The sequence below is a fragment of the Myxine glutinosa genome, chromosome 11 (genome assembly GCF_964187855.1).
Source record: "Myxine glutinosa chromosome 11, kmMyxGlut1.1, whole genome shotgun sequence".
Lineage (NCBI taxonomy): Eukaryota > Metazoa > Chordata > Myxini > Myxiniformes > Myxinidae > Myxine > Myxine glutinosa.
In genome coordinates, this window is record NC_136271.1 from 17,147,148 (window position 1) to 17,170,280 (window position 23,133).

General features: G+C 48.1%; 1 protein-coding gene across 2 annotated transcripts in view; it reads left to right on the forward strand.

The window, feature by feature from the left end:
- The window catches only part of LOC137436460 (ubiquitin carboxyl-terminal hydrolase 15), a 115,345-nt gene that overhangs the window by 1,287 nt on the left and 90,925 nt on the right, over positions 1-23,133 (forward strand). For both annotated transcript variants that reach the window (XM_078786442.1, XM_068130259.2), the window contains exon 2: positions 1,084-1,211. In XM_078786442.1, the coding sequence (XP_078642568.1) occupies positions 1,084-1,211 (128 nt within the window). The remainder of the gene's footprint in view (positions 1-1,083; positions 1,212-23,133) is intronic.

Sequence of the window (23,133 nt, forward strand, 5' to 3'; positions counted from 1 at the left end):
ATTCAAGTTTGGGACTGGGATTGGGGTTAATAGTCAACTTAATTTTTTTTTTTTTTTGTATACAACTACAAGATCGAGGCTCATGTAAGAGCTAACATCAATCACAAAAAAAAACGGACACACAAAACAGACAATAAAGGGAGCGGGAGACAAGATGAGGAGAGAGAGGGCAGCACACAAGTACAACAGCAGAGAACAGGGACATCGGGAGATCTGTGGGAGGGAGAGGGCTTGGGGGGAGGAGGCATGGGTTAGGCGGGGGGAGGGGGGTGGGAAAGGTATAAAACACATGGACACTGCTAGAACTTCCAGGAAAGAAAGAATTGGGGATTTCCAAAAAAAGTGGGATTTCAAAAAACTTTGGGGCTGGGATTTGGGTTGCGATTGAAATTTGGGACTGGCATTGGGGTTGCGATTCAAATTCGGGACTGGCATTGGTGTTACGAATTCAAATTTGGGACTGGCATTGGGTTTGCGATTCAAATTCGGGACTGGCATTGGGACTGGGATTGTGGTTGCGATTCGAGTTTGGGACTTGGACTGAGTTGTGATTTAATTTTTGGACTTTGACTGGGGTTGCATTTCAAGTTTGGCACTTGGGTTTCAATTCAAGTTTGGGACTGTGATTGGTGTTGCAATTCAAGTTTGGGAATTGGACTGGGACAGGTGTTGCGTTTAAAGTTTGGGACTTGGACTGTTGTTTCTCTTCACGTTTGAGCTGACAGAGCTCTGCTCTTGAGTAACATTGGGATGTAAATCGTAATCAGGTTTATTACCGCTTTGAAGTTTATTGACTCTCTGCTGAAGCTTTTATACATGCTTGAGCTTGTTGTGACATTTCGGTATCAGTTGTTATTTGGCGACATCACCTTCCACTTTTTTGCCATCTTGATTGTCCCATTTTTTTTCTGTCATGACCATATATTGAGCAAACTATGGACATGTTGAATGTCTGTCATCAGCAACTAATGCATACTTTTTTGTTGAATGTCCCAAAGCCATCTGAATCAGGTATGAAAATGTAAACAATGTGATTATCTAGATTTGCCTGGTTTGTACAGACTTGTTTCGATCGGCATGCAGGTATCTCGTGGACTGCCATTGGTTCAAGCAGTGGAAGAAGTATGTCGGCTTTGACAGCTGGGATTTGCTGCAGAGCGTTGATCCGAACATTTACCCAGGCCCTATTGACAATTCGGGCCTTCTTGATGGTTTGTTTAATCGTTTAATCCTCCTAATTTTGTTTGACAAAGTTGTCATCTTTGTTTTGCTTGTTGAAGTAGTTGCTGGTAACACAAGTTCAATGTGGCAAGTGGTGATTATATTTACGCCGGGTTGTGAACAAAGTCATGTATCAAATGTTCTGTTTTCCAGACGAGGTACAAACGGGCACCTCGGTTTGTTGGTGTGCATGTTTTGCCCTTGTTGACCTTGAATCATGTATTTCTCTCTGAGTTTTCACTTCAGCTATTCATAGTTGTCAATTGTGTGTCAGGGCAGCCCTTCCAAATATAATCTGGGTATTGACAAGGGCTTTGTTCCTGAACTTGCTTGGTGAGGTAGAAGGTGCGTTCATCAGTGTGTATCTGAAATTGATTGAAATGTTTTTGTTAGTTTTTTTTTCTGTAATTTTCCTTTTAATATGTCAAGCAGCCTTTGTGTAGCGTTGTCAATATTTGTGTAATGACTATACAACAATAACAGGCATTTAAAGGCCATTTTACCTGCTAGAGTGGTGGTAACACTGTTGGTTAGCCATGACAATCTTCTCCATTTTGCCTTATTTTCTACATCTCCCCTTGTTAACCCCCTTGCCCGCATTTCTTCCTCTACCACCTTTAGCCAAGTCTTTCTCGGTCTTCCCCATCGTCTACTTCCTTCTACATTCATTTCCATCACTCTTCTCAACCAGTCACTTTCATTCTTCCTCAACACATGACCAAACCATCTCAACAGCATCCATCACAGGTTCTATTCCCATCATCTTTCGCAATTCATCATTTGTCTTCCTCTCTCTCAACGATACTCTGCATATCCACCGAACCATTCGCATTTCCACCTTTTCCAGCCTTCGTTGCTGCTCTACGTTCATTACCCATGTCTCGCTCCCATAAATCGTAATACTTCTCACACATGCAGCATAAACCTTTCCCTTCAGCTTCAACGACACTCCCCTCCTCGTCAGCATGCCACTCAGTTCCCAAAACTTATTCCATGCACATCTCACTCTAGCAACCATTGCCGAGTCTGGTCCACCTTCTCCATTCAGCACGTCTCCTAGGTAGAAAAATGTTTTCACACCTTCCAGCTTCACGACGTCTCCAAGATCCAACTCAACATTTTCTCCATCTGCAGGTCCCACTGTGCACACCTTACACTTGAATGTAGCTGCCACACTGGTTAATGACCCTCTCAGATCACTACATTTTTGATGAACCCACTCAGCGCACATTGTACATTGAATGGAATTCACTCCGACACCCTTCCTGCACACAGCACACGGCCACTTCCCAGTTCTTTCCACCTCACCACATGCTTTACCACTTGCCATCACCTTAGTCTTTCCAATATTCACCTTCAGACCTTTTGTCTCCATACATTCCTTCCACTTGTTCATCTTCTCCTTCAGTCCATCCATACTTTCTGCAATCCACACCAGATCATCTGCATACAACAAATCCCACGGCAAACCTTCTGCAAGCCAGCACCTCCATCACAGCTACAAATAGTAGTGGACTTGGTACCGACCCCTGATGCACTCCCACCTTCACCTCAAACTCACCACTGTTCCCGTCCTTCGTCCTTACAGCTGTGCGCGCTCTTTCGTACATAGCCATCACTACTCTGATCAACCATTCCTCCACTCCTAACTTCCTCAATGCCCATCATGTGTAATGAATATCTTGATACAAAAATACCAGCTGAGGATTGCATAAACACAACATGAACCATCATATATTTCAAACATAATTGGATGCCTTTCTCAAAAGTGAATATATTGCTTTATTATTGTTGTGTTATGGCCTCTAAATGGCCTCTAAATGGTTAAAATGGCCTCTAAAGGTGTTTTTTAAAATTATTGTTGTGTTATCCTTATTCAAACGGGGCTGTGCTGTTATACTTATTCAAACATGTAATTCAAAATATGTCTCCAAAATATGTGAAGCTCGGTAATTGAAAACACCTCATTGCACTGGCCAACGTGGAGACAGGAATACTGTACCGAAAAGGGTGGTGACTTGTAATACATTGTCCCACACCTGGAGTGGTGCTACACGATACACATTTACATAAAGAAATTGCATACCCCCTCCCGTCGCCCCAAAACCACTGGCAAAGATAAAAGATAAAAAAACAGCCCTATACACTAATTGGGGTCATGCTGATCCGAAATATTGATGTCAGCCCAGAACGATAGGAGTAGCATGACAAACACACACCAGTCCGTGAACCTTATTATAATGGAGGAAACGTATGTGGTTATGTATGTATATTTGTGACCAAAAGTTCTTCTTCTTCAAATTTTTCTCTAACTTCAAATTTTCTTTAACAAATTCTGCCATGTTATTATATATATATTGTTACAGATCGCGGATTAAGATGTTAGTTACCGAGCGGTTTGGTATTGCCGCGACCGTTACAGGATCCCTGACTCACCCGATTCACCCAGAACTTTGGCCGTATCGCACCACAGCTGCTCAATGAGGGAAAAGACAAAAACGACGCAATGCAAGAGGAAAAGGAATGCCAAGAAAGGTCTGGAAATACGACTGAATTTATTGACTATTTACACACAAGCAAAAAGAAAGCAGTCACGTTTATTTACAAGCACATAAGACGCAGGTGACACAGGGAAAATACCAGCTTACCTACAGACTTAATTAAATACCCAGGGACAGAACAAACAAAACAAACTCACGTATACAAGAAGGATGGAATGGAATGAATGTTGGAAGGAGGAATGGGAAGGTTCAGCTGGGGCAGATGGTTCGGGCTTGATCCCGCACGGGACGTCGGCTGGACCTCGACGGCCACCGATGCCACCGCTATTTGGTCCCCGCGGGGTAACGGGTTGAAGCTGCCTGGTGGAGTCAACGCTGCCTCTCTGGCTCAGCTCAGGGCGCGTCTGCCGTCTCTGGTGCAACTGCTGGTAATGGCCCTTGGCACCTTCTCTCTCCTGGCCCTGGTGTCTCCTCACCATTGACAACTCAACGCAACCAACGCAACCACTGACCCCTCGACGCCACCACTTCTCACCACCGACTTCTTACCACCGCAACCAACGCAACCACTGACCCTCCTCTGGCAACCGACTCAGACCAACTCTCAGTGCCTCTCTTTTGGGAACACCCCCGCCGTGGGTTATATAGGCCCCGCCCCTCAACCTTTGCGAACCTCCCCCAAACGTTCTCTCCTCGCCCTCTCAAGCCAAACCCCTTGTTCATGGTTGGTCGAGTGGGGCTGGATCACTCCTCCCCTCTCTGACGAGGTGGGGACCCGCCTTGCTTCCCCAACCCTGCCTCGTGGTCAATGGCGGATGAAGGGAAAACCGCCCAACATGCAGTTGGCCATGCGAATTGCAATTGACGGAAAGGGGGGAATGGAAGTGTTGGGAGTGGGAATGAAGGGAATCTATCTCTTTCACTGGTGCAATGGAGTATTTCAATTAATGGAAGACACAGCCTTACACTAATACACATAATAAGGATATAACTGTCAAAAAAGATATATCGTGTCCTGCATGTATGTTTTATGGACTAACTACGGGAACGCCCTTTGACCTTTATACAACCACAAACGGAGGGAGGAGGGGTGATATTTTACAACAACCTTTTACAACAACATTTTACCACAACAATAAAATAAAAAAACATTCTCATATCCACAACACTGCACCCTCCTCCCCTTAGGCACGTCCCGGGCCTATAACTTTTACCTTAGTGTGGCACGTAGGTGTAGTTCCCTCTACTTTTAACCTGACCCTGAGTGCGACAGTTTTAAAACATAAATAAATGTGTCCCGCTGCTCCATTGCACCCTGCCTAACAGACTTACGCCCACAGTTAACCGAATTGCGGAATGGTCTTCAAACTATACACTGACGGTGGGAAGCATTATTTACAATGACGCTATTTTTATTTACAAAACTAACCCAGGACCTGTGATTGTTCTTTCTGGGGGGGAGACAGTCTGCTCTGCATCGACGCACCATGAACGCACCCAAGCACCAATCGGTGCAGTCACCATTGTTCATCAATAAAATAAAGCCAACAAACCCAAACCCTGCAGGTGTCTCTTGCTCTTCGGCTCCCTCTGCTGGTTATTATTATTTCTTCCAGTTGTTGTCTTTTCCTTCATTTTCTTACTGGCGGCCTATTTTCAATAAAGTGTGCCCAATGTGTCCTTTTTATTTGCTTTATTTATGGCCCACAGGGCCGACTACGTGTGGTTCACCTGTGGGGCATCGGTGCCCTGTGGCCAAGGTCCGCCAGCAAGATTTCGGGCCCTCATGGCCGGTTCCAGCAGAGGGGCCATGCCCCAACCCATGGGGTCCATAAGTGGTGCTCGGCCACAGGCATGTGGTCCATAATGTGGTGCATCGATGCAGACAGCTGGTTCTGGGAATTTCGGGCGCACAATGGCCGACCCACGCACGCTCCCCTCGGCGCCCAATGGCGCACAGGTCATGTGGGAGACAAAAGGGGAAAGACAATTGAGCGAGGGGTAAGGTCACAAGGGTACACATCAATAAGGCAATGCAAGGCGAAATGCGTACGGAGGGCGAAGTGAGAAAGCTCGTCCCTACCGTACGTCACCCCCCTGTCACCTACCCTACCCTTGCCCTTACCCCATATGTACAAAAATCTACACATTTACAAATTCGTCACTACTGTCACGTCTTCCCCATATTTCCCCTATACCAAATTCGTCTCCACAATCCCTCTAACCAAAATTTGCCATCACCCAATTCGTCATCAATCCTCATAAGGAGGCAGAGATGGAATTACGCACAATGTCACACCCACGTCATGATGCGTCTCACAATCCAAACATTTGCACAGTAAAAATAATAAAACATGGCATGGTGCGGAGTACCTGTCACCTCAGGTGAGTGGATGCAGATGGTGCGAGGAGACTTCATCCAAACTACTTTCTAAATGACATTAACACACTTTACACTACCCGGGGTCTTTCCCTGCCAATCCATTGGCCAACTTACACTACGGGTTCTAAAAACCAATTCCCATTGACCAAACTGTGGTGCTTCTCAATTTGGGGTCTCACTCCCCCGATTCATCTCCCGGTGCCCTCGCACAATTTCTGGGCCGCGACGTGTAGCTCTCCCATCAGGTCTACCCACCTGCACACCTCCACCACTGCAGTTGCCACCCGAGCTTACCTAGCTCCTCACCCTAACCTAACTAACTGGGGACAGCCCCTCCTGGCTCTGTCACCCCATGGTGCCCTCTGGCACTGGGCTACCCGGGTCCGTCCTCCGGATCCTCGGGCCCCATCCACAACAACTACTACCGGCTCCCAGAGCCCACCTGCGGCCTCACCTGGCCGACATCCTCACAGTGGTGGAGTGCCCAACCAACTACACACACTAACAGGCTACACGCCCAGCCATTTCCACAACACTAATGCACCCATCCAAATACCATTCTTTCACCTCGCACCACAGATGCCAATATCCAACCACAATTTACCTGTACCCTCTACCTAACACTTACACTACCCGCCCCGGGTATCCGTGATGGGGGTCGACTCTTCCCCCATTCACACCTTCGCACCATCCACTCCACTCCACAATTTCCACCATACTCACTCCACGACCATCCATTCCAATACTCCATTTATTCCACACAGCCACATACACCTGTTTGTTGCACACCTGTGCAATCACCTGGTGCCACCTGCACCCTCCTCCTCTTCCTGGACCAGTTGGTCAACACAACACACATCACCACTACTCCCTCATACACTGCTCCACACACCTGTTCAGTTGCACACCTGTGCAATCACACCTGTTCAATCCTCACACACACGGCATCATCTCAGCTAACTACTCCCCTCTGAAACTTGCGCTTCCCAGTCGTCCCTTTAAACGATTGCGCTCCCTCGTCATTATAATCCACACTAAACTACCTGCGTCCCCACTACAGGTATCAGTCACTAACTAATCTTAACGTCACCTAATGTCATCTTCGCTAGATCCCTATCAATATCCTAACCCACCCGGGCTAGTATTCACTGCCATACACCCCATAAACTATAGCGCATTTGCCCCACCTGTGAGGGATGGTGGATTTGCCATCCCACCACATCGGGGGTCTCACTATCAATTTGGCCCACCAAATTTCAGCCAATTAAAAATTTTCCATTTACTGCCAATTCTACTCACTATTATAAATTTCGTATCAAATCACTATCACTATCACCATCACCCGTCTACTTATTAGGTCCTCTCGGTGCGCCAATTCACATCTGCAGCCCGGCTTCGTACAGCCGAGCAATGAACGCGGGTTATTTTGTGCCAGCGGCTGGATACGTCCCGCATTCGGTGCAGGGACGGGGGCTTACCCGTGCCGAGATCCCACGCACCACCTCGGCGCGTAGCCATCCAATTGCCCGATCTCGACCTGCCGGCACGTCTCAATAGAAAGTGGTCGCCATGACGACCCTTCCTATCGGCCTGCCCGCTCCGCCTAGTGGAGCCCGGACGCGGCCGTTCCAAGCGAGGCACAGCGTGGATCGCGTACGGCGGTTCTTTCGAAACCGCCGTGGTTCGGATCCCCGCTGGTCCTCGCGGCACGCGAAGCTGCCCGACGCGCACCGAGGGCCCGATTCGGCTATAAGTCGTTCTAACCTTTAACCCGGTTACCGTCGATGCTTCACCTGGATGCTTACATGCATACGCTACCCCTTGCTTGCTCATACCTTTCCTTACACACCCAGGTACCCTTATTCCGCTCACCGACTTGGTCACACACCTGACCACCGAACACTTTGGCACACATTCGTCGCTCGCACACCTCACCAACACACCTCTTCGCGCCCCTTTCTCGGTCACCTCCTTTGTGACAATCACAGGTGTGCTCTCACCCGCACACCCAACCACGTGCCTCACTACCAATTCCAGCGTGCATTCCGACTCACGCTCTACCATTCCAGGTGTGCATCCTTCCATTCCAGGTGTACATCCTCTCTCACCTGCCACAACTAACTCACGCTCCGTGTCACTCTCACTACTCTCACCTCCATTCTTGACAGCGCACTCACCCTTACTCTCGACGGCACACTCTTTCCTCATGCACCCGTCCGTTACACACCTTTCTCGCGCATCCTTTTGTGCACACTCTTTCGTTACTTCCTCTGTAACACTCACCACAGGCGTACACTTTCTCGTTACATCCTCTGTAACACTCACCACAGGTGTACACTCTCTCGTTACTTCCTCCGTAACACTCACCACACCGCGCTTCCATGTACCCCCTCGCACACGCGCTTCGACCAACTCACTCTTGACGGCACACTCACTCCTCGGCGTGCACTTTTTCCTCACACACCCCATGGTCGGACATTCTCGCACACCTCTTTTTTCGCACACCAGACCTGTCGCACACTTCACCAACGGCCTTTCACGAACACCCGGATCCAAACCAATCCCCAAGCCGACTGAAGCTTTCCTCATATCATATACATTTCCACTCACCTCCGTACCTCGTCTCCGCACCTCCTTTGCCACCTGCAAACTCTTTATTTGGTTAGTGAGCAGCACATTATGAGTTGAGCACCGATCTTGTACCAATTCCATTACCTCCTCCTGGATTTCTCTCTTAGTTTATGTCCGTCTCTTCTTAATTTCACTCACCTCTTCTTCCACTTCCTCTAATTTTTGTTTAACCTCTTTTATTTCTCGGTGCGTCTCCTCAAGTTCGTCCTCTAAGGCTACCGTGACCGTCTCTATGTGCATCCTCACCTGCCGGTCCTTTGTCTCCATTATCTCTGTCACCTCGTCCACCCTCATTGTCAGTTCCTCCCGTACCATCTGACATTGCCTCTGTGTCGCTATCAATCATTTTTAATTTCTTTTTGTGTCGCCTTTAACCCTCCGAGTACTGCAGTGTTCCTTTGAACCTGCTCCACTAACTTCGTTTGTCCCTCTGTCAGCTGTTCCACCTCCTCCGTCAGATCTTCTATTCCCCCTTGTAACTTAGCCGTATTATTCCTCACTTCTTTCTCCATACGCTTCTCACCTCGCTTTACCTCCTCGCGTAGCCCCGAGACCTCCTCACCCACACCTCGTCGTATCTCCTCCTTCATCTCCTCCCTTTCTTTTGTAGATGCCGCCCTCATCTGTCCCAATTCATCCCTCTGAGCATCCAGTTTGGTTTCTACCCCGATTTTTACCTCCTCTATCTGCTCTCCCATTTGTTTAATTTCTCGGGCGGATTGCTCCCCTATCTCCCGCAATTTGTCCTCCATCCTATTTTCTAACCCCATTAACCCATTCTTTACCTCTTTTATCCCGTTGTCTAACCCCTCAAAATTTTTGTCTAACTTCCCAAATTTCTTGTCTAACCCCTCACCAGTACCCCTCGCTTCGTCCCTCATTACCCCCATTTGGTTTCCCAAGTCATTCCTCAGGTCTTCACTTGTCTGGACCATGAGCGCCTTTATTTGTTCCATAAATAGGCCCCAATCCATCGGCGGCGCTGCTACGGTCACGGGCGCGGCTAAATTTGGCGCCACAATAATCATGTGCGCGAGGCCGCCATTTTGTGCGTCTGATACTCCCTCAACCGCCTCCTCATTGCTCCCCTCCATTTGATCCTGGGTTACTCCTAACCCCTCTATCTCTCCCACCGGCATCCCGTCGCCTTGACCAGCCATGGCGCGATTTCAAAATTCGGGTTTTTCTTTAAAAAAAAACAAATTTCGGCAGCTCGTAATTTTGACCAAATTTTTTTTTTCCTCTATTCGTTTTTAAAAAAATTTGGTTCGGGCCTCGAATCCCACTCCCAGACACCAATTGTTACAGATCGCGGATTAAGATGTTAGTTACCGAGCGGTTTGGTATTGCCGCGACCGTTACAGGATCCCTGACTCACCCGATTCACCCAGAACTTTGGCCGTATCGCACCACAGCTGCTCAATGAGGGAAAAGACAAAAACGACGCAATGCAAGAGGAAAAGGAATGCCAAGAAAGGTCTGGAAATACGACTGAATTTATTGACTATTTACACACAAGCAAAAAGAAAGCAGTCACGTTTATTTACAAGCACATAAGACGCAGGTGACACAGGGAAAATACTAGCTTACCTACAGACTTAATTAAATACCCAGGGACAGAACAAACAAAACAAACTCACGTATACAAGAAGGATGGAATGGAATGAATGTTGGAAGGAGGAATGGGAAGGTTCAGCTGGGGCAGATGGTTCGGGCTTGATCCCGCACGGGACGTCGGCTGGACCTCGACGGCCACCGATGCCACCGCTATTTGGTCCCCGCGGGGTAACGGGTTGAAGCTGCCTGGTGGAGTCAACGCTGCCTCTCTGGCTCAGCTCAGGGCGCGTCTGCCGTCTCTGGCGCAACTGCTGGTAATGGCCCTTGGCACCTTCTCTCTCCTGGCCCTGGTGTCTCCTCACCATTGACAACTCAACGCAACCAACGCAACCACTGACCCCTCGACGCCACCACTTCTCACCACCGACTTCTTACCACCGCAACCAACGCAACCACTGACCCTCCTCTGACGACCAACTCCTCTGGCAACCGACTCAGACCAACTCTCTACTCACTTCCGTTTGCGCCTTTTATAGCGCCTCCAGCGATTACGCCGCCGGCGTTTTGGACACGCCCATCGGGGTGCTCACCTCGGCCCTGGTTGGTCGCGCGACCCTCGGGCTCCGCCCTGGATGACGACGGGCGGGCACGCCCCTCCTCCCCGCTATGACGAGGTGGAGACCCGCCTTCCTTCCCCCAACCCTGCCTCGTGGTCAATGGCGGATGAAGGGAAAACCGCCCAACATGCAGTTGGCAATGCGAATTGCAATTGACGGAAAGGGGGGGAATGGAAGTGTTGGGAGTGGGAATGAAGGGAATCTATCTCTTTCACTGGTGCAATGGAGTATTTCAATTAATGGAAGACACAGCCTTACACTAATACACATAATAAGGATATAACTGTCAAAAAAGATATATCGTGTCCTGCATGTATGTTTTATGGACTAACTACGGGAACGCCCTTTGACCTTTATACAACCACAAACGGAGGGAGGAGGGGTGATATTTTACAACAACCTTTTACAACAACATTTTACCACAACAATAAAATAAAAAAACATTCTCATATCCACAACACTGCACCCTCCTCCCCTTAGGCACGTCCCGGGCCTATAACTTTTACCTTAGTGTGGCACGTAGGTGTAGTTCCCTCTACTTTTAACCTGACCCTGAGTGCGACAGTTTTAAAACATAAATAAATGTGTCCCGCTGCTCCATTGCACCCTGCCTAACAGACTTACGCCCACAGTTAACCGAATTGCGGAATGGTCTTCAAACTATACACTGACGGTGGGAAGCATTATTTACAATGACGCTATTTTTATTTACAAAACTAACCCAGGACCTGTGATTGTTCTTTCTGGGGGGGAGACAGTCTGCTCTGCATCGACGCACCATTAAAGCACCCAAAAACGCACCAATACAAACCCAAGCACCAATCGGTGCAGTCACCATTGTTCATCAATGTTCAACAATAAAATAAATTCAACAACCCCTAACCCTGCAGGTGGTCTCTTGCTCTTCGGCTCCCTCTGCTGGTTATTATTATTTGGTCTTCCGGATGTTGTCATTCTTTTGCTTTACTTACTGGCGGCCTATTTGTATTAAAACGTGTGCCCAATGTGTCCTTTTTATTTGCTTTATTTATGGCCCACAGGGCCGACTACGTGTGGTTCACCTGTGGGGCATCGGTGCCCTGTGGCCAAGGTCCGCCAGCAAGATTTCAGGCCCTCATGGCCGGTTCCAGCAGAGGGGCCATGCCCCAACCCATGGGGTCCATAGGTGGTGCTCGGCCACAGACATGTGGTCCATAATGTGGTGCATCGATGCAGACAGCTGGTTCTGGGAATTTCGGGCGCACAATGGCCGACCCACGCACGCTCCCCTCGGCACCCAATGGCGCACAGGTCATGTGGGAGACAAAAGGGGAAAGACAATTGAGCGAGGGGTAAGGTCACAAGGGTACACATCAATAAGGCAATGCAAGGCGAAATGCGTACGGAGGGCGAAGTGAGAAAGCTCGTCCCTACCGTACGTCACCCCCCTGTCACCTACCCTACCCTTGCCCTTACCCCATATGTACAAAAATCTACACATTTACAAATTCGTCACTACTGTCACGTCTTCCCCATATTTCCCCTATACCAAATTCGTCTCCACAATCCCTCTACTTCAAAATTTGCCATCACCAAATTCCTCAATCCTCATAAGGAGGCAGAGATGGAACTACGCACAATGTCACACCCACGTCATGATGCGTCTCACAATCCAAACATTTGCACAGTAAAAATAATAAAACATGGCATGGTGCGGAGTACCTGTCACCTCAGGTGAGTGGATGCAGATGGTGCGAGGAGATCCTTCATCCTAACTATCCTCTAAATGATTTTAACACACTTTACACTACCCGGGGTCTCTCCCTGCCAATCCATTGGCCAACTTACACTATGGGTTCTAAAAACCAATTCCCATTGACCAAACTGTGGTGCTTCTCAATTTGGGGTCTCACTCCCCCGATTCATCTCCCGGTGCTCTCGCACAATTTCTGGGCTGCGACGTGTAGCTCTCCCTGCAGGTCTACCCACCTGCACACCTCCACCACTGCAGTTGCCACCCGAGCTTACCTAGCTCCTCACCCTAACCTATCTAACTGGGGCAGGCCCCTCCTGGCTCTGTCACCCCACTCGGTGCCCTCTGGCACTGGGCTACCCGGGTCCGTCCTCCGGATCCTCGGGCCCCATCCACAACAACTACTACCGGCTCCCAGAGCCCACCTGCGGCCTCACCTGGCCGACATCCTCACAGTGGTGGAGTGCCCAAACCAACTACACACACTAACAGGCTACACGCCCAGCCATTTCCACAACACTAATGCACCCATCCAAATACCATTCTTTCACCTGCACCACAGATGCCAATATCCAACCACAATTTACCTGTACCCTCTACCTAACACTTACACTACCCGCCCCGGGTATCCGTGATGGGGGTCCACTCTTCCCCCATTCACACCTTCGCACCATCCACTCCACTCCACAATTTCCACCATACTCACTCCACGACCATCCATTCCTATACTCCATACCATTTATTCCATACACCTGTCCTTCATTCACCTGTCGTTGCACACCTGTGCAATCCTACCTGGTGCCACCTGCACCCTCCTCACTCCCCATAGCCAAACCTCCTTGCACACCTCCCCTGTCCTTCCACTCCGGACCAGTCATACATCTTACCATTGGTCCCTCACGAACACCCGGGTCTACACCACCCCCCAAGCCGACTGAATCTCCCCTCACATCATATACATTGCCACTCACCTCCGTACTTCGTCGTCGCACCTCCTCTGCCACCTGCAAACTTTTTATTTGGTTAGTGAGCACCTCATCATGATTTGAACACAGACCTTGTACATATTCCATGACTTCCTCCTTTATCTCCCTCTTAGTTTCCCTCCGTCTCTTCTTAATTTCACTCACCCCCTCTTCCACCTCCTCTAATTTTTCCTTTACCTCCTTCATCTCCCGGTGCGCCCCCTCTATCTCTTCCTCTAACGCCACCTTAACCGTTTCGATGTGCGTCCTCACCTCTCGGTCCTTCGTCTCCATCACTTCTGTCACCTCCTCCAACTTCTTCGTCAACCCCTCATGTACCATCTGACATTCCTTTTGTGTTGCTATTAATTCGTTTTTAATGTCCTTTTGTGTTGCTTTCAAACCCCCGATGATTGCAGTGTTCTTTTCCACTTGGTCCGCTAGTTCCCTTTGTCCGACTGTCAGCTGTTCTACTCCCTTCGTCAGATCTTCTATTCCCCCCTGTAACCTAGCCGTATTATTCCTCACCTCTTTCTCCATACGCTTCTCACCTCGCTTTACCTCCTCGCGTAGCCCCGAGACCTCCTCCTTCATCTCCTCCCTTTCTTTTGTAGATGCCGCCCTCATCTGTCCCAATTCATCCCTCTGAGCATCCAGTTTGGTTTCTACCCCGATTTTTACCTCCTCTATCTGCTCTCCCATTTGTTTAATTTCTCGGGCGGATTGCTCCCCTATCTCCCGCAATTTGCCTTCCATGCTATTTTCTAGCCCCATTAACCCATTTTTCATCCCCTCTATTTGATTCTCCTGGGCAGCCATTCTATTTTCCACCCCCGTTAACCCATGTTTCATCCCTTCAAATTTCTTGTCTAATTCCCCGATTTGGGCATTGGTACCCCTCGCTTCGTCCCTCATTTCCCCCATTTGGCCCTCCAATCGCTCACCCTGAGCTTCCATCCGGTTCCCCATTACCCCCATTTGGCCCTCCAATCGCTCACCCTGAGCATCCATCCGGTTCCCCATTCTATCCATTTTTGCATTCAGTTGGGTCAAGAATAATCTGAGGTCAAACCCGGTTTGCCCAGCGTCCCCAGCCGCCACCGCGGGCTCGCCCTCCACTGCGCCGCTATTTTGGGACCCTTCAACCACGTGCGCGAGCACGCCATTTTGTGCACCTGATACTCCCTCAACCGCCTCCTCATTGCTCCCCTCCATTTGATCCTGGGTTACTCCTAACCCCTCCTCTAGCTCACCCACCGGCATCCCGTCGCCTTGACCAGCCATGGCGCGATTTCAAAGTTCAGGTTTTGTAAAACAAAACAAATTTCGGCCGCTCCAAATTTTGACCAAATTTTTTTTTTTCCTATTCGTTTTAAAAATTTGGTTCGGGCCTCGAATCCCACTCCCAGACACCAATTGTTACAGATCGCGGATTAAGATGTTATTTACCGAGCGGTGGTATTGCCGCGACCGTTACAGGATCCCTGACTCACCCGATTCACCCAGAACTTTGGCCGGATCGCACCACAACTAGTCAATATGGAAAAGACAAAGGCGACACGGATGTGAAGAAGAAGAAGCAGAAGACAAAAAGGTTGGAAATACCACTAAATTTATTCCTACTATTTACATGCTCAAAGTAACCAAGGAGAAGGAAAGATAATAAAATAATATACAGAAGGATTAGAGACACAGTGCAATTATTAACTTATACAGCTTAATTAACCCAGGACAGAACAAACAGAACAAACTCACGTATACAAGAAGGATGGAATGGAATGAATGTTGGAAGGAGGAATGGGAAAGTTCAGCTGGGGCAGATGGTTCGGGCGTGATCCCGCACGGGACGTCGGCTGGACCTCGACGGCCACCGATGCCACCGCTATCTGATCCCCGCGGGGTAATGGGTTGAAGCTGCTTGGTGGAGTCAACGCTGCTTGTCTGGCTCAGCTCAGGGCACGTCTGCCGTCTCTGGCGCAACTGCTGGTAATGGCCCTTGGCACCTTCTCTCTCTTGGCCCTGGTGTCTCCTCACCATTGACAACTCAACGCAACCACTGACCACTCGACGCCACCACTTCTCACCACCGACTTCTTACCACCGCAACCAACGCAACCACTGACCCTCCTCTGACGACCAACTCCTCTGGCAACCGACTCAGACCAACTCTCTACTCACTTCCGTTTGCGCCTTTTATAGCGCCTCCAGCGATTACGCCGCCGGCGTTTTGGACACGCCCATCGGGGTGCTTACCTCGGCCCTGGTTGGTCGCGCGACCCTCGGGCTCCGCCCTGGATGACGACGGGCGGGCACGCCCCTCCTCCCCGCTATGACGAGGTGGAGACCCGCCTTCCTTCCCCCAACCCTGCCTCGTGGTCAATGGTGGATGAAGGGAAAACCGCCCAACATGCAGTTGGCAATGCGAATTGCAATTGACGGAAAGGGGGGGAATGGAAGTGTTGGGAGTGGGAATGAAGGGAATCTATCTCTTTCACTGGTGCAATGGAGTATTTCAATTAATGGAAGACACAGCCTTACACTAATACACATAATAAGGATATAACTGTCAAAAAAGATATATCGTGTCCTGCATGTATGTTTTATGGACTAACTACGGGAACGCCCTTTGACCTTTATACAACCACAAACGGAGGGAGGAGGGGTGATATTTTACAACAACCTTTTACAACAACATTTTACCACAACAATAAAAAAAAAAAACATTCTCATATCCACAACAATATATATGTATATAATTTGTTGCGGATCTCTCGAGCCCGTCGACGTACAGAGGGGGGTTAAACCCTTTTCCCCCTCGGGCCTTCGAGTCCACGAGGCCGCGACCCACTTTACACTCGTGGGGCGGATTGCGGAGCAATTCCAGCCGCCACCCCCGTAGCGAGCGTGCGGAAGGGTATCGGGTCGAATCCCCACGTACCTTCGATACACACGCAGCCACGAGAACGGGGACTGGACCTCGCACGAGTCACGCTGGTCTGATACGCCCGAGCGGTTTGCGTGTCACGTGACTCGTGCTGTTAATTCTTATTGAACCCGATTGAACGGTTTTATTCGTACAGTGCGAAGCCAATGGTGGGAAATGACGTGAACGACCAAATGGATGCGAAAGAACACAGGTTTATTATACAATTTATACAAATAATCTGGGCAAAGAGACACAGGGCAGAAGCTTAACGGCCTTACTTAATCCCCGGACAAGGGCCCGTTCACTCACGCGGGGAAAAGGATGAAGAAGAAGAGAACGCGCTCAAGCGCGGCCTTGGCACCGTTCGCCCCGGTCAGCTCGTTGGGCGCGTCCCTGGGATGTTTGCGGCACGTGCAGGGAGCTCAGGGAAGGGGATCGTTGGCGTCTGTGGGCCCGGGAGGGATCGTCCTCGCAAGCGCTATTAACAGGCAGCAGAGCGCAGGGCACAGGGAGAGTTTGTGCTTTCTATCACACCCACAGCCCTTCAGAATCCCGGGACAGAGAGCTCAGAGATAGACAGCGCGCTGGGAGCTTGGCCACGGAGAGAGCGTTCGGATCCCGGGACGGAGAGCTCAGAGATAGACAGCGCGCTGGGAGCTTGGCCACGGAGAGAGCGTTCGGGGGCAGTCTCAGTTTGTGGTTCCGGCCCAGGTTTTATAGCCCCTCCCCAGAGTCTTACCCGAATGTTCCAAACTCCTCCCCTGGCTGCCGTTGTTAGCCACTCCCCTTGAGCTCCCATTGGCTGCTGGCCGCTTACCGGCCACTCCCCTTCAGCTCCTCCCTGGGGCCTCCTAGACTTGTTCCAGGCCCTAGCACATGGTATTCCAGCCCAAAGAGCACATGGTATTCGACTATTCCAGTCAAATGAGCAACGAAGCCTACACTTACTTGCCTGCTCCAACGCATACTAACACAGGAAAGGAGACTATGCTTACATTTAATAAGAAATAACTGTACTAAGTGAGGCTACATGTTGTGGTGCAACTAACTAAGAGGGGGGGTTATCTTTTATTCTCAAAACTGCAACACTACCCCCCTCTCTCACCAGACTCGTCCCGAGTCGACCCCAACATCGGAACGACCGGTAGAGTCTCTCTATTATAAAAGACAATATATATATATTGACAATAGACAGTAGACAAAAGACAATAGACAATATATAGACCTCTTCTCTTCTCTTCTCTTTCTATATTATAAAAGAAAGTTTTTGTTTGTCTGCGCAAGGTAATCTCCTGAACGGTGAAAGATAGGAGGAAATCTCTAATACAAAAAATATCGGGACGGGCTCCGGGAAGGTTTTAGGCTCGGTGGCGAGGCCGGTTGAGGCCGCTTCGGCCGGGCCGGGCCCATTTCGCAATTAAAAGCTGAGCTGAATTATAGTAGTCAATCTTCTACGGCCGCGAGTAAAAGCTGAATTATAGTAGTAAATTCATTCAAAAAGAACCAAAAATGTCGGGACGGGCCCCGGGAAGGTTGCAGGCTAGGTGGTGAGGCCGGTCGAGGCCGCATCGGCCGGGCTGGGCCCATTTCGCAATTAAAAGCTGAGCTGAATTATAGTAGTCAATCTTCTACGGCCACGAGTAAAAGCTGAATTATAGCAGTAAATTCATTCAAAAATAACCCGGGCAACGCCGGGTGCTTTCAGCTAGTATATATATATACATATATACTAGCTTTACACCCCATGTAAAGTTTTGACTTTTTCAACATATTTCAACATACATCTATTTGATCTTCATTTCAACAATATTGATAGATAAAGGTGATATAATATAACAAATATCATGAAACATTTACATTTTGTAGTCCATTGTGTAATTTAAATAAACATAAATGCAAATTTCGCATGTGGAAAAAGTAAGTACACCTTTGGCTCCAATAGGTGGTATTTCCCCCTTTGGCAGAAACAACCTCAAGTAGGCATTTCTTATAATTGTCTACCAGTCTCTGACATTGACTGGGAGAAATTTTTGCCCACTCCATTCATGCAGAATTCTTTCAGCTGTGCGATGTTTGAGGGGTTTCTTGCATGCACAGCTCGTTTCAAATCCCCCCACAACATCTCGATGGGATTTAGATCCGGGCTTTGACTTGGCCATTCCAGAACCCTCCATTTTTTTCTTTTCAGCCATTCCTTGGTGGATTGACTGGTATGTTTAGGATCATTGTCATGTTGCAAGGTCCACCTTCGGTTGAGCTTCAACTTTCCGACAGATGGCCTTACATTATCCTCAAGCACCCTCTGGTACAATGAAGAATTAAAAGTGGATTCTATGATGGTGAGCTGCCCAGGCCCTGATGCAGCAAAGCTGCCCCAAACCATAATATTTCCACCACAATGCTTTACAGTTGGTAGCAGGTTCTTGTGGTCAAATGCTGTCTTTGGTTTTCGCCAAACATGTCTTCTGGTACTGTGGCCAAATAGCTCTACCTTTGACTCAACTATCCAGAGCACATTGTTCCAGAAGTGCTGGTCTTTGCCTAGGTGTTCATTGGCAAACTTTAGTCTTGCCCTGATGTTCTTTCTGGACAGCAAAGGCTTCCTCCTGGCACACGTCCCATGTAGATCAAATTTGTGCAGCCTCTTTCTAATGGTAGACTCGTGCACTTTGACATCAACAGTGGCAAGAGCTACCTGTAGGTCCCGTGATGACATTCTGGGGTTATTAGAGACCTCTTTCAGCATCTTGCGGTCTGCTCTCGGGCTGAACTTGCTGGGGCGGCCTGGCCTGAACACATTTGCAGTTGTTTGGAATCTTCTCCACTTGTAGATGATCTTCCGGACACTCGAATGATTGATTTCAAATTGTTTGGAGATCTTTTTAAATCCCTTACCAGACTCGTAGGCATCTATAACCTTCTTTCTGAAGGCCTCAGAGAGCTCTTTTGATCTTGGCTTTGTGATGCCACACACTTCAACAACAAAGAGCAAACCAAACGAAATGTCTGAGGTTTAAATAAGACAGGTTCCTCCAAGATCCTCTCCAACGATGTTCTAATCATTTGCACCTGAGCTGGTTCACCTGATTCTAATTTTAGGTATTTGTAGTGATAAATGTAGGGGTGTACTTAATTTTTCCACATACGAAATTTGCATTGATGTTTTTTAAAATTATACAATGGACTACAAAATGTAAATATTTCATGATATTTGTCATATTATATCACCTTTATCCATCAATATTGTTGAAATGATGATCAAATAGCTGTATGTTGAAATATGTTGAAAAAGTCAAAACTTTACATGGTGTGTACTTACTTTTTCACGTGACTGTATATACAGACTTGGCATTTAATATGGAATATTTTTTTGTGGGGATGAGCTTACTTTTCAAGATGTCTTAGAACCAAAAGTTCATTGGAATTATGTTTTTTTTTTTTTTTTTTGTATACTGAATCGAGGCTCGTGAAAGAGCTAACATTTATTTCACAAACAAATCGACCAGACAAACAAAATATACAAATAGAGGGAGCGGAAGACAAGATGGGGAGAGAAGGGGAAGCACACAACCACAACATTTGAGAGCAGGGAGAAGTGTGGGAGGGAGAGGGCTTGGGGGCAGGAGGCGTGGGAAGGGGAGGGAGAGGTATAAAAACACAAGGGGACCGAAATTAGCGGGGGTAGAAAAGATCAAGGTTTTGGATGGGGGAGGATAAGAGATGGTGGTGGACAGCTGTTTTAAAGACCTGGAGGGTGGAGTGGGATTGAAGAGAGTGAGGGAGTTTGTTCCAGAGGCGGGAGAAAAGAGGAATGAAGGAGTGAAGGTGAGCAGAAAGTCTTGATTTTGGCAGTTTAACCATAAGAGGGTTGCAGGCAGATCTTGTGCGACCTGTAGGAATATTTGGGGGACAGAGCCCAGAGAGGGCTGGGGGGGCAAGGCCAGAGAGGAGTCGGCAGAAGACGGAAAGACCACCATGTTGGAATTATTCTAGATTTTGTTAATGTGACCTTTAAAAGAAACAAAAACCACATTTGACATTTCGAAACAAATAAATTGATCCTTGAAAGTGATGTAAACTGATAGTCAGGTTCACTATGTTTTTTCGTTCAAAATCATGGTAGATTAGCAAACCTATACATTTCTGGAAACGTTATTACATGGAAAATCTGAAAATCAATGTTTACATTTGCCAATTCCGACCAATTCGATTCGACCAATTCGACCAATCGACCAATTCCATTCGACCAATCGCTTCGATCGACCATTCGACCAATTCGATCGATTCGATTTGATTCGATTCATCGAATTCGATTCGATCGACCATTCGACCAATTCGATTTGCCAATCAATTTGACCGACCTTTGCTTGTGTGGAACGGACTGTGAAAACGATGCGGACTATATTGTCGGATACGACACACAGGACAGTGATGACGAACTCTAAATGGCATATTCTGTAATCGTGTATGTTTGATGCCATTGACTGCCTGTGTATATTTTGTCAATGACTGCCTGTGTAGATGTGAAGTTATACTGACTGCATGTGTATATATGATTTTGCTGACTGCCTGTGTATGTTTGGTGATATGAATTATTGTGACACATTTTGATGTTATTAACTGCCCATACAAGATGATAACATGTATTTGATTATGCAACTTATCGCGAATATAAAGACAGTATTTTGCAATTCAAAACCTTTGATTCGTGTCTTACCATTCCCCATAGCACTAATTTGATACTTTCATTGGATTCCTTGTCCCTGAAAATATAGGTTTAGTATATTTTAAAAAGTTTTTAGGGTAATTAGAGGCAGAAATAGAACAAAATATGTATTTTACAGTGGCCATTTTGAAAATCCAAAATGGCCGCCATACAGGTATCTCTCCAAATGTAAACATTGATTTTTAGTTTCCTTATGCTATAACCTTTCCAAAAATGTATAGGTTTGCTAATCTACCATGATTTTGAACGAAATATAATTTATTGACATAGTGAACCTGACTATGATATCGAACTCAATACATGGACAGTACTGTGTTAAACTTCTGTACGTTTTCCAGAAGTATCTCTTTATTTTGCACATTAGCCAATTTTTGTTTTTTAACAAAAACCAAAGTTAAACTACGACTGGGATTACGGACAGTAAAATTACAGTTCAGTACTTCGTGTAACCCCCACGAGCATTCAGGAGAGCACGTACATGTTGAGGCATGCTGTTCACGAGATTTTCCAAGATTTGGACAGGAATCGCTTGCCATGTAGTGACAATAGCCTGCTGCAATTCACGCACAGAGGTCGGCTGCTGGTCCAAGTGGTCGATTTGACGTGTTAATTCTGCCCACAAGTTCTCTATCGGATTCATATCCAGGGACATGGCAGGCCACTCCATATGCTCTACACCATGGTCAGCAAGAAAGTATTGGATCATGCGAGCATGATGAGGCCGTGCATTGTCATCTTGGAAGACAAAATTTCCTCGAAAGGCTGCACGAGCAAATGGAAGCAATGTTTCTTCCAGAATGCCCCTGTACTTGAACTGGTTCAGGTTTCCATTCAGAACAACCAGGTCAGTTTTGCCCCCTGCATGAAAAGCAGCCCAAACGGTCACCCCACCACCTCCAGCTTGGACTCTTGGCACTATACAATCTTTGTTGTAGGCTTCATGCACTTGTCTGCACACTCGGACGTGGCCATCTTGACGATAGACCAGAAATCTAGACTCGTCACTGAAGATCACGTGATTCCAGTGTCCTGGCTGCCATTGACGGTGCTCTCTGGCCCACTGCAATCGGTGATGGCGGTGTCGTGAAAATCAAGCTCAGACACGACTTGACCTCTGGGTAGGTTAATATCATTTAGATCTGAAGTACATCCTGTAAAAATACATTCATGCAACAGGCATTAAAATCAGAGTATTTCATGAGCAATGGTCGATTCAATATGGCAATGGTCCAATAGAGAGGACAGTCAGCGCAGCATTTAGGGGCGTACATACCATTCAAACTACAGGACTATGTCACAGTGAGTTCCGCTGGAGTGTCCGCGCGCCCCGGTTGTCCCGGGTCTTATAGACGCCCCTTTCGTAGCGAGCACTCCCTGGGTTCACCTTGGTATAATTTCACTACATTCTCCCCGCCGTTAGAACTATACTGCCGCTCGGCAGGTTGCAAGCAAGCATCAGCAATAAACGAATGGGTCACGTCAATCCACGTCAGTCGGTCCACCCGTAGCGGTCGGGGCGGCGAACCTCCCTGCCAGTTCGTGTTCGGAATCTACCGGGCACGGCGTCCCCAAGCCCGGAGTCCCCCGCGTCGGAATAGCCGCCGGAGGTGGGAGTCGGAGGGGGCGCCCCTGCGCCTTCGGGCACGGGAGTGGGGGACGACGGGAGTAACAGTGGTAGTTCCATAGGGGAAGCTTCGATAGAGTCCATAGACTCGTAGACGGGTTCGTCGATATCCCTGTCGTCGTCCCCACATGGGGCGAGATGGCGTACGGAGAGAGTAGACTCGCGGCCATCCGCCATTAACATGCGAGCATGCTCGGGATTAACCTGGAGGACCTGCACCTTGTCAACAAGGGGGTCGTACTTGCTAGCG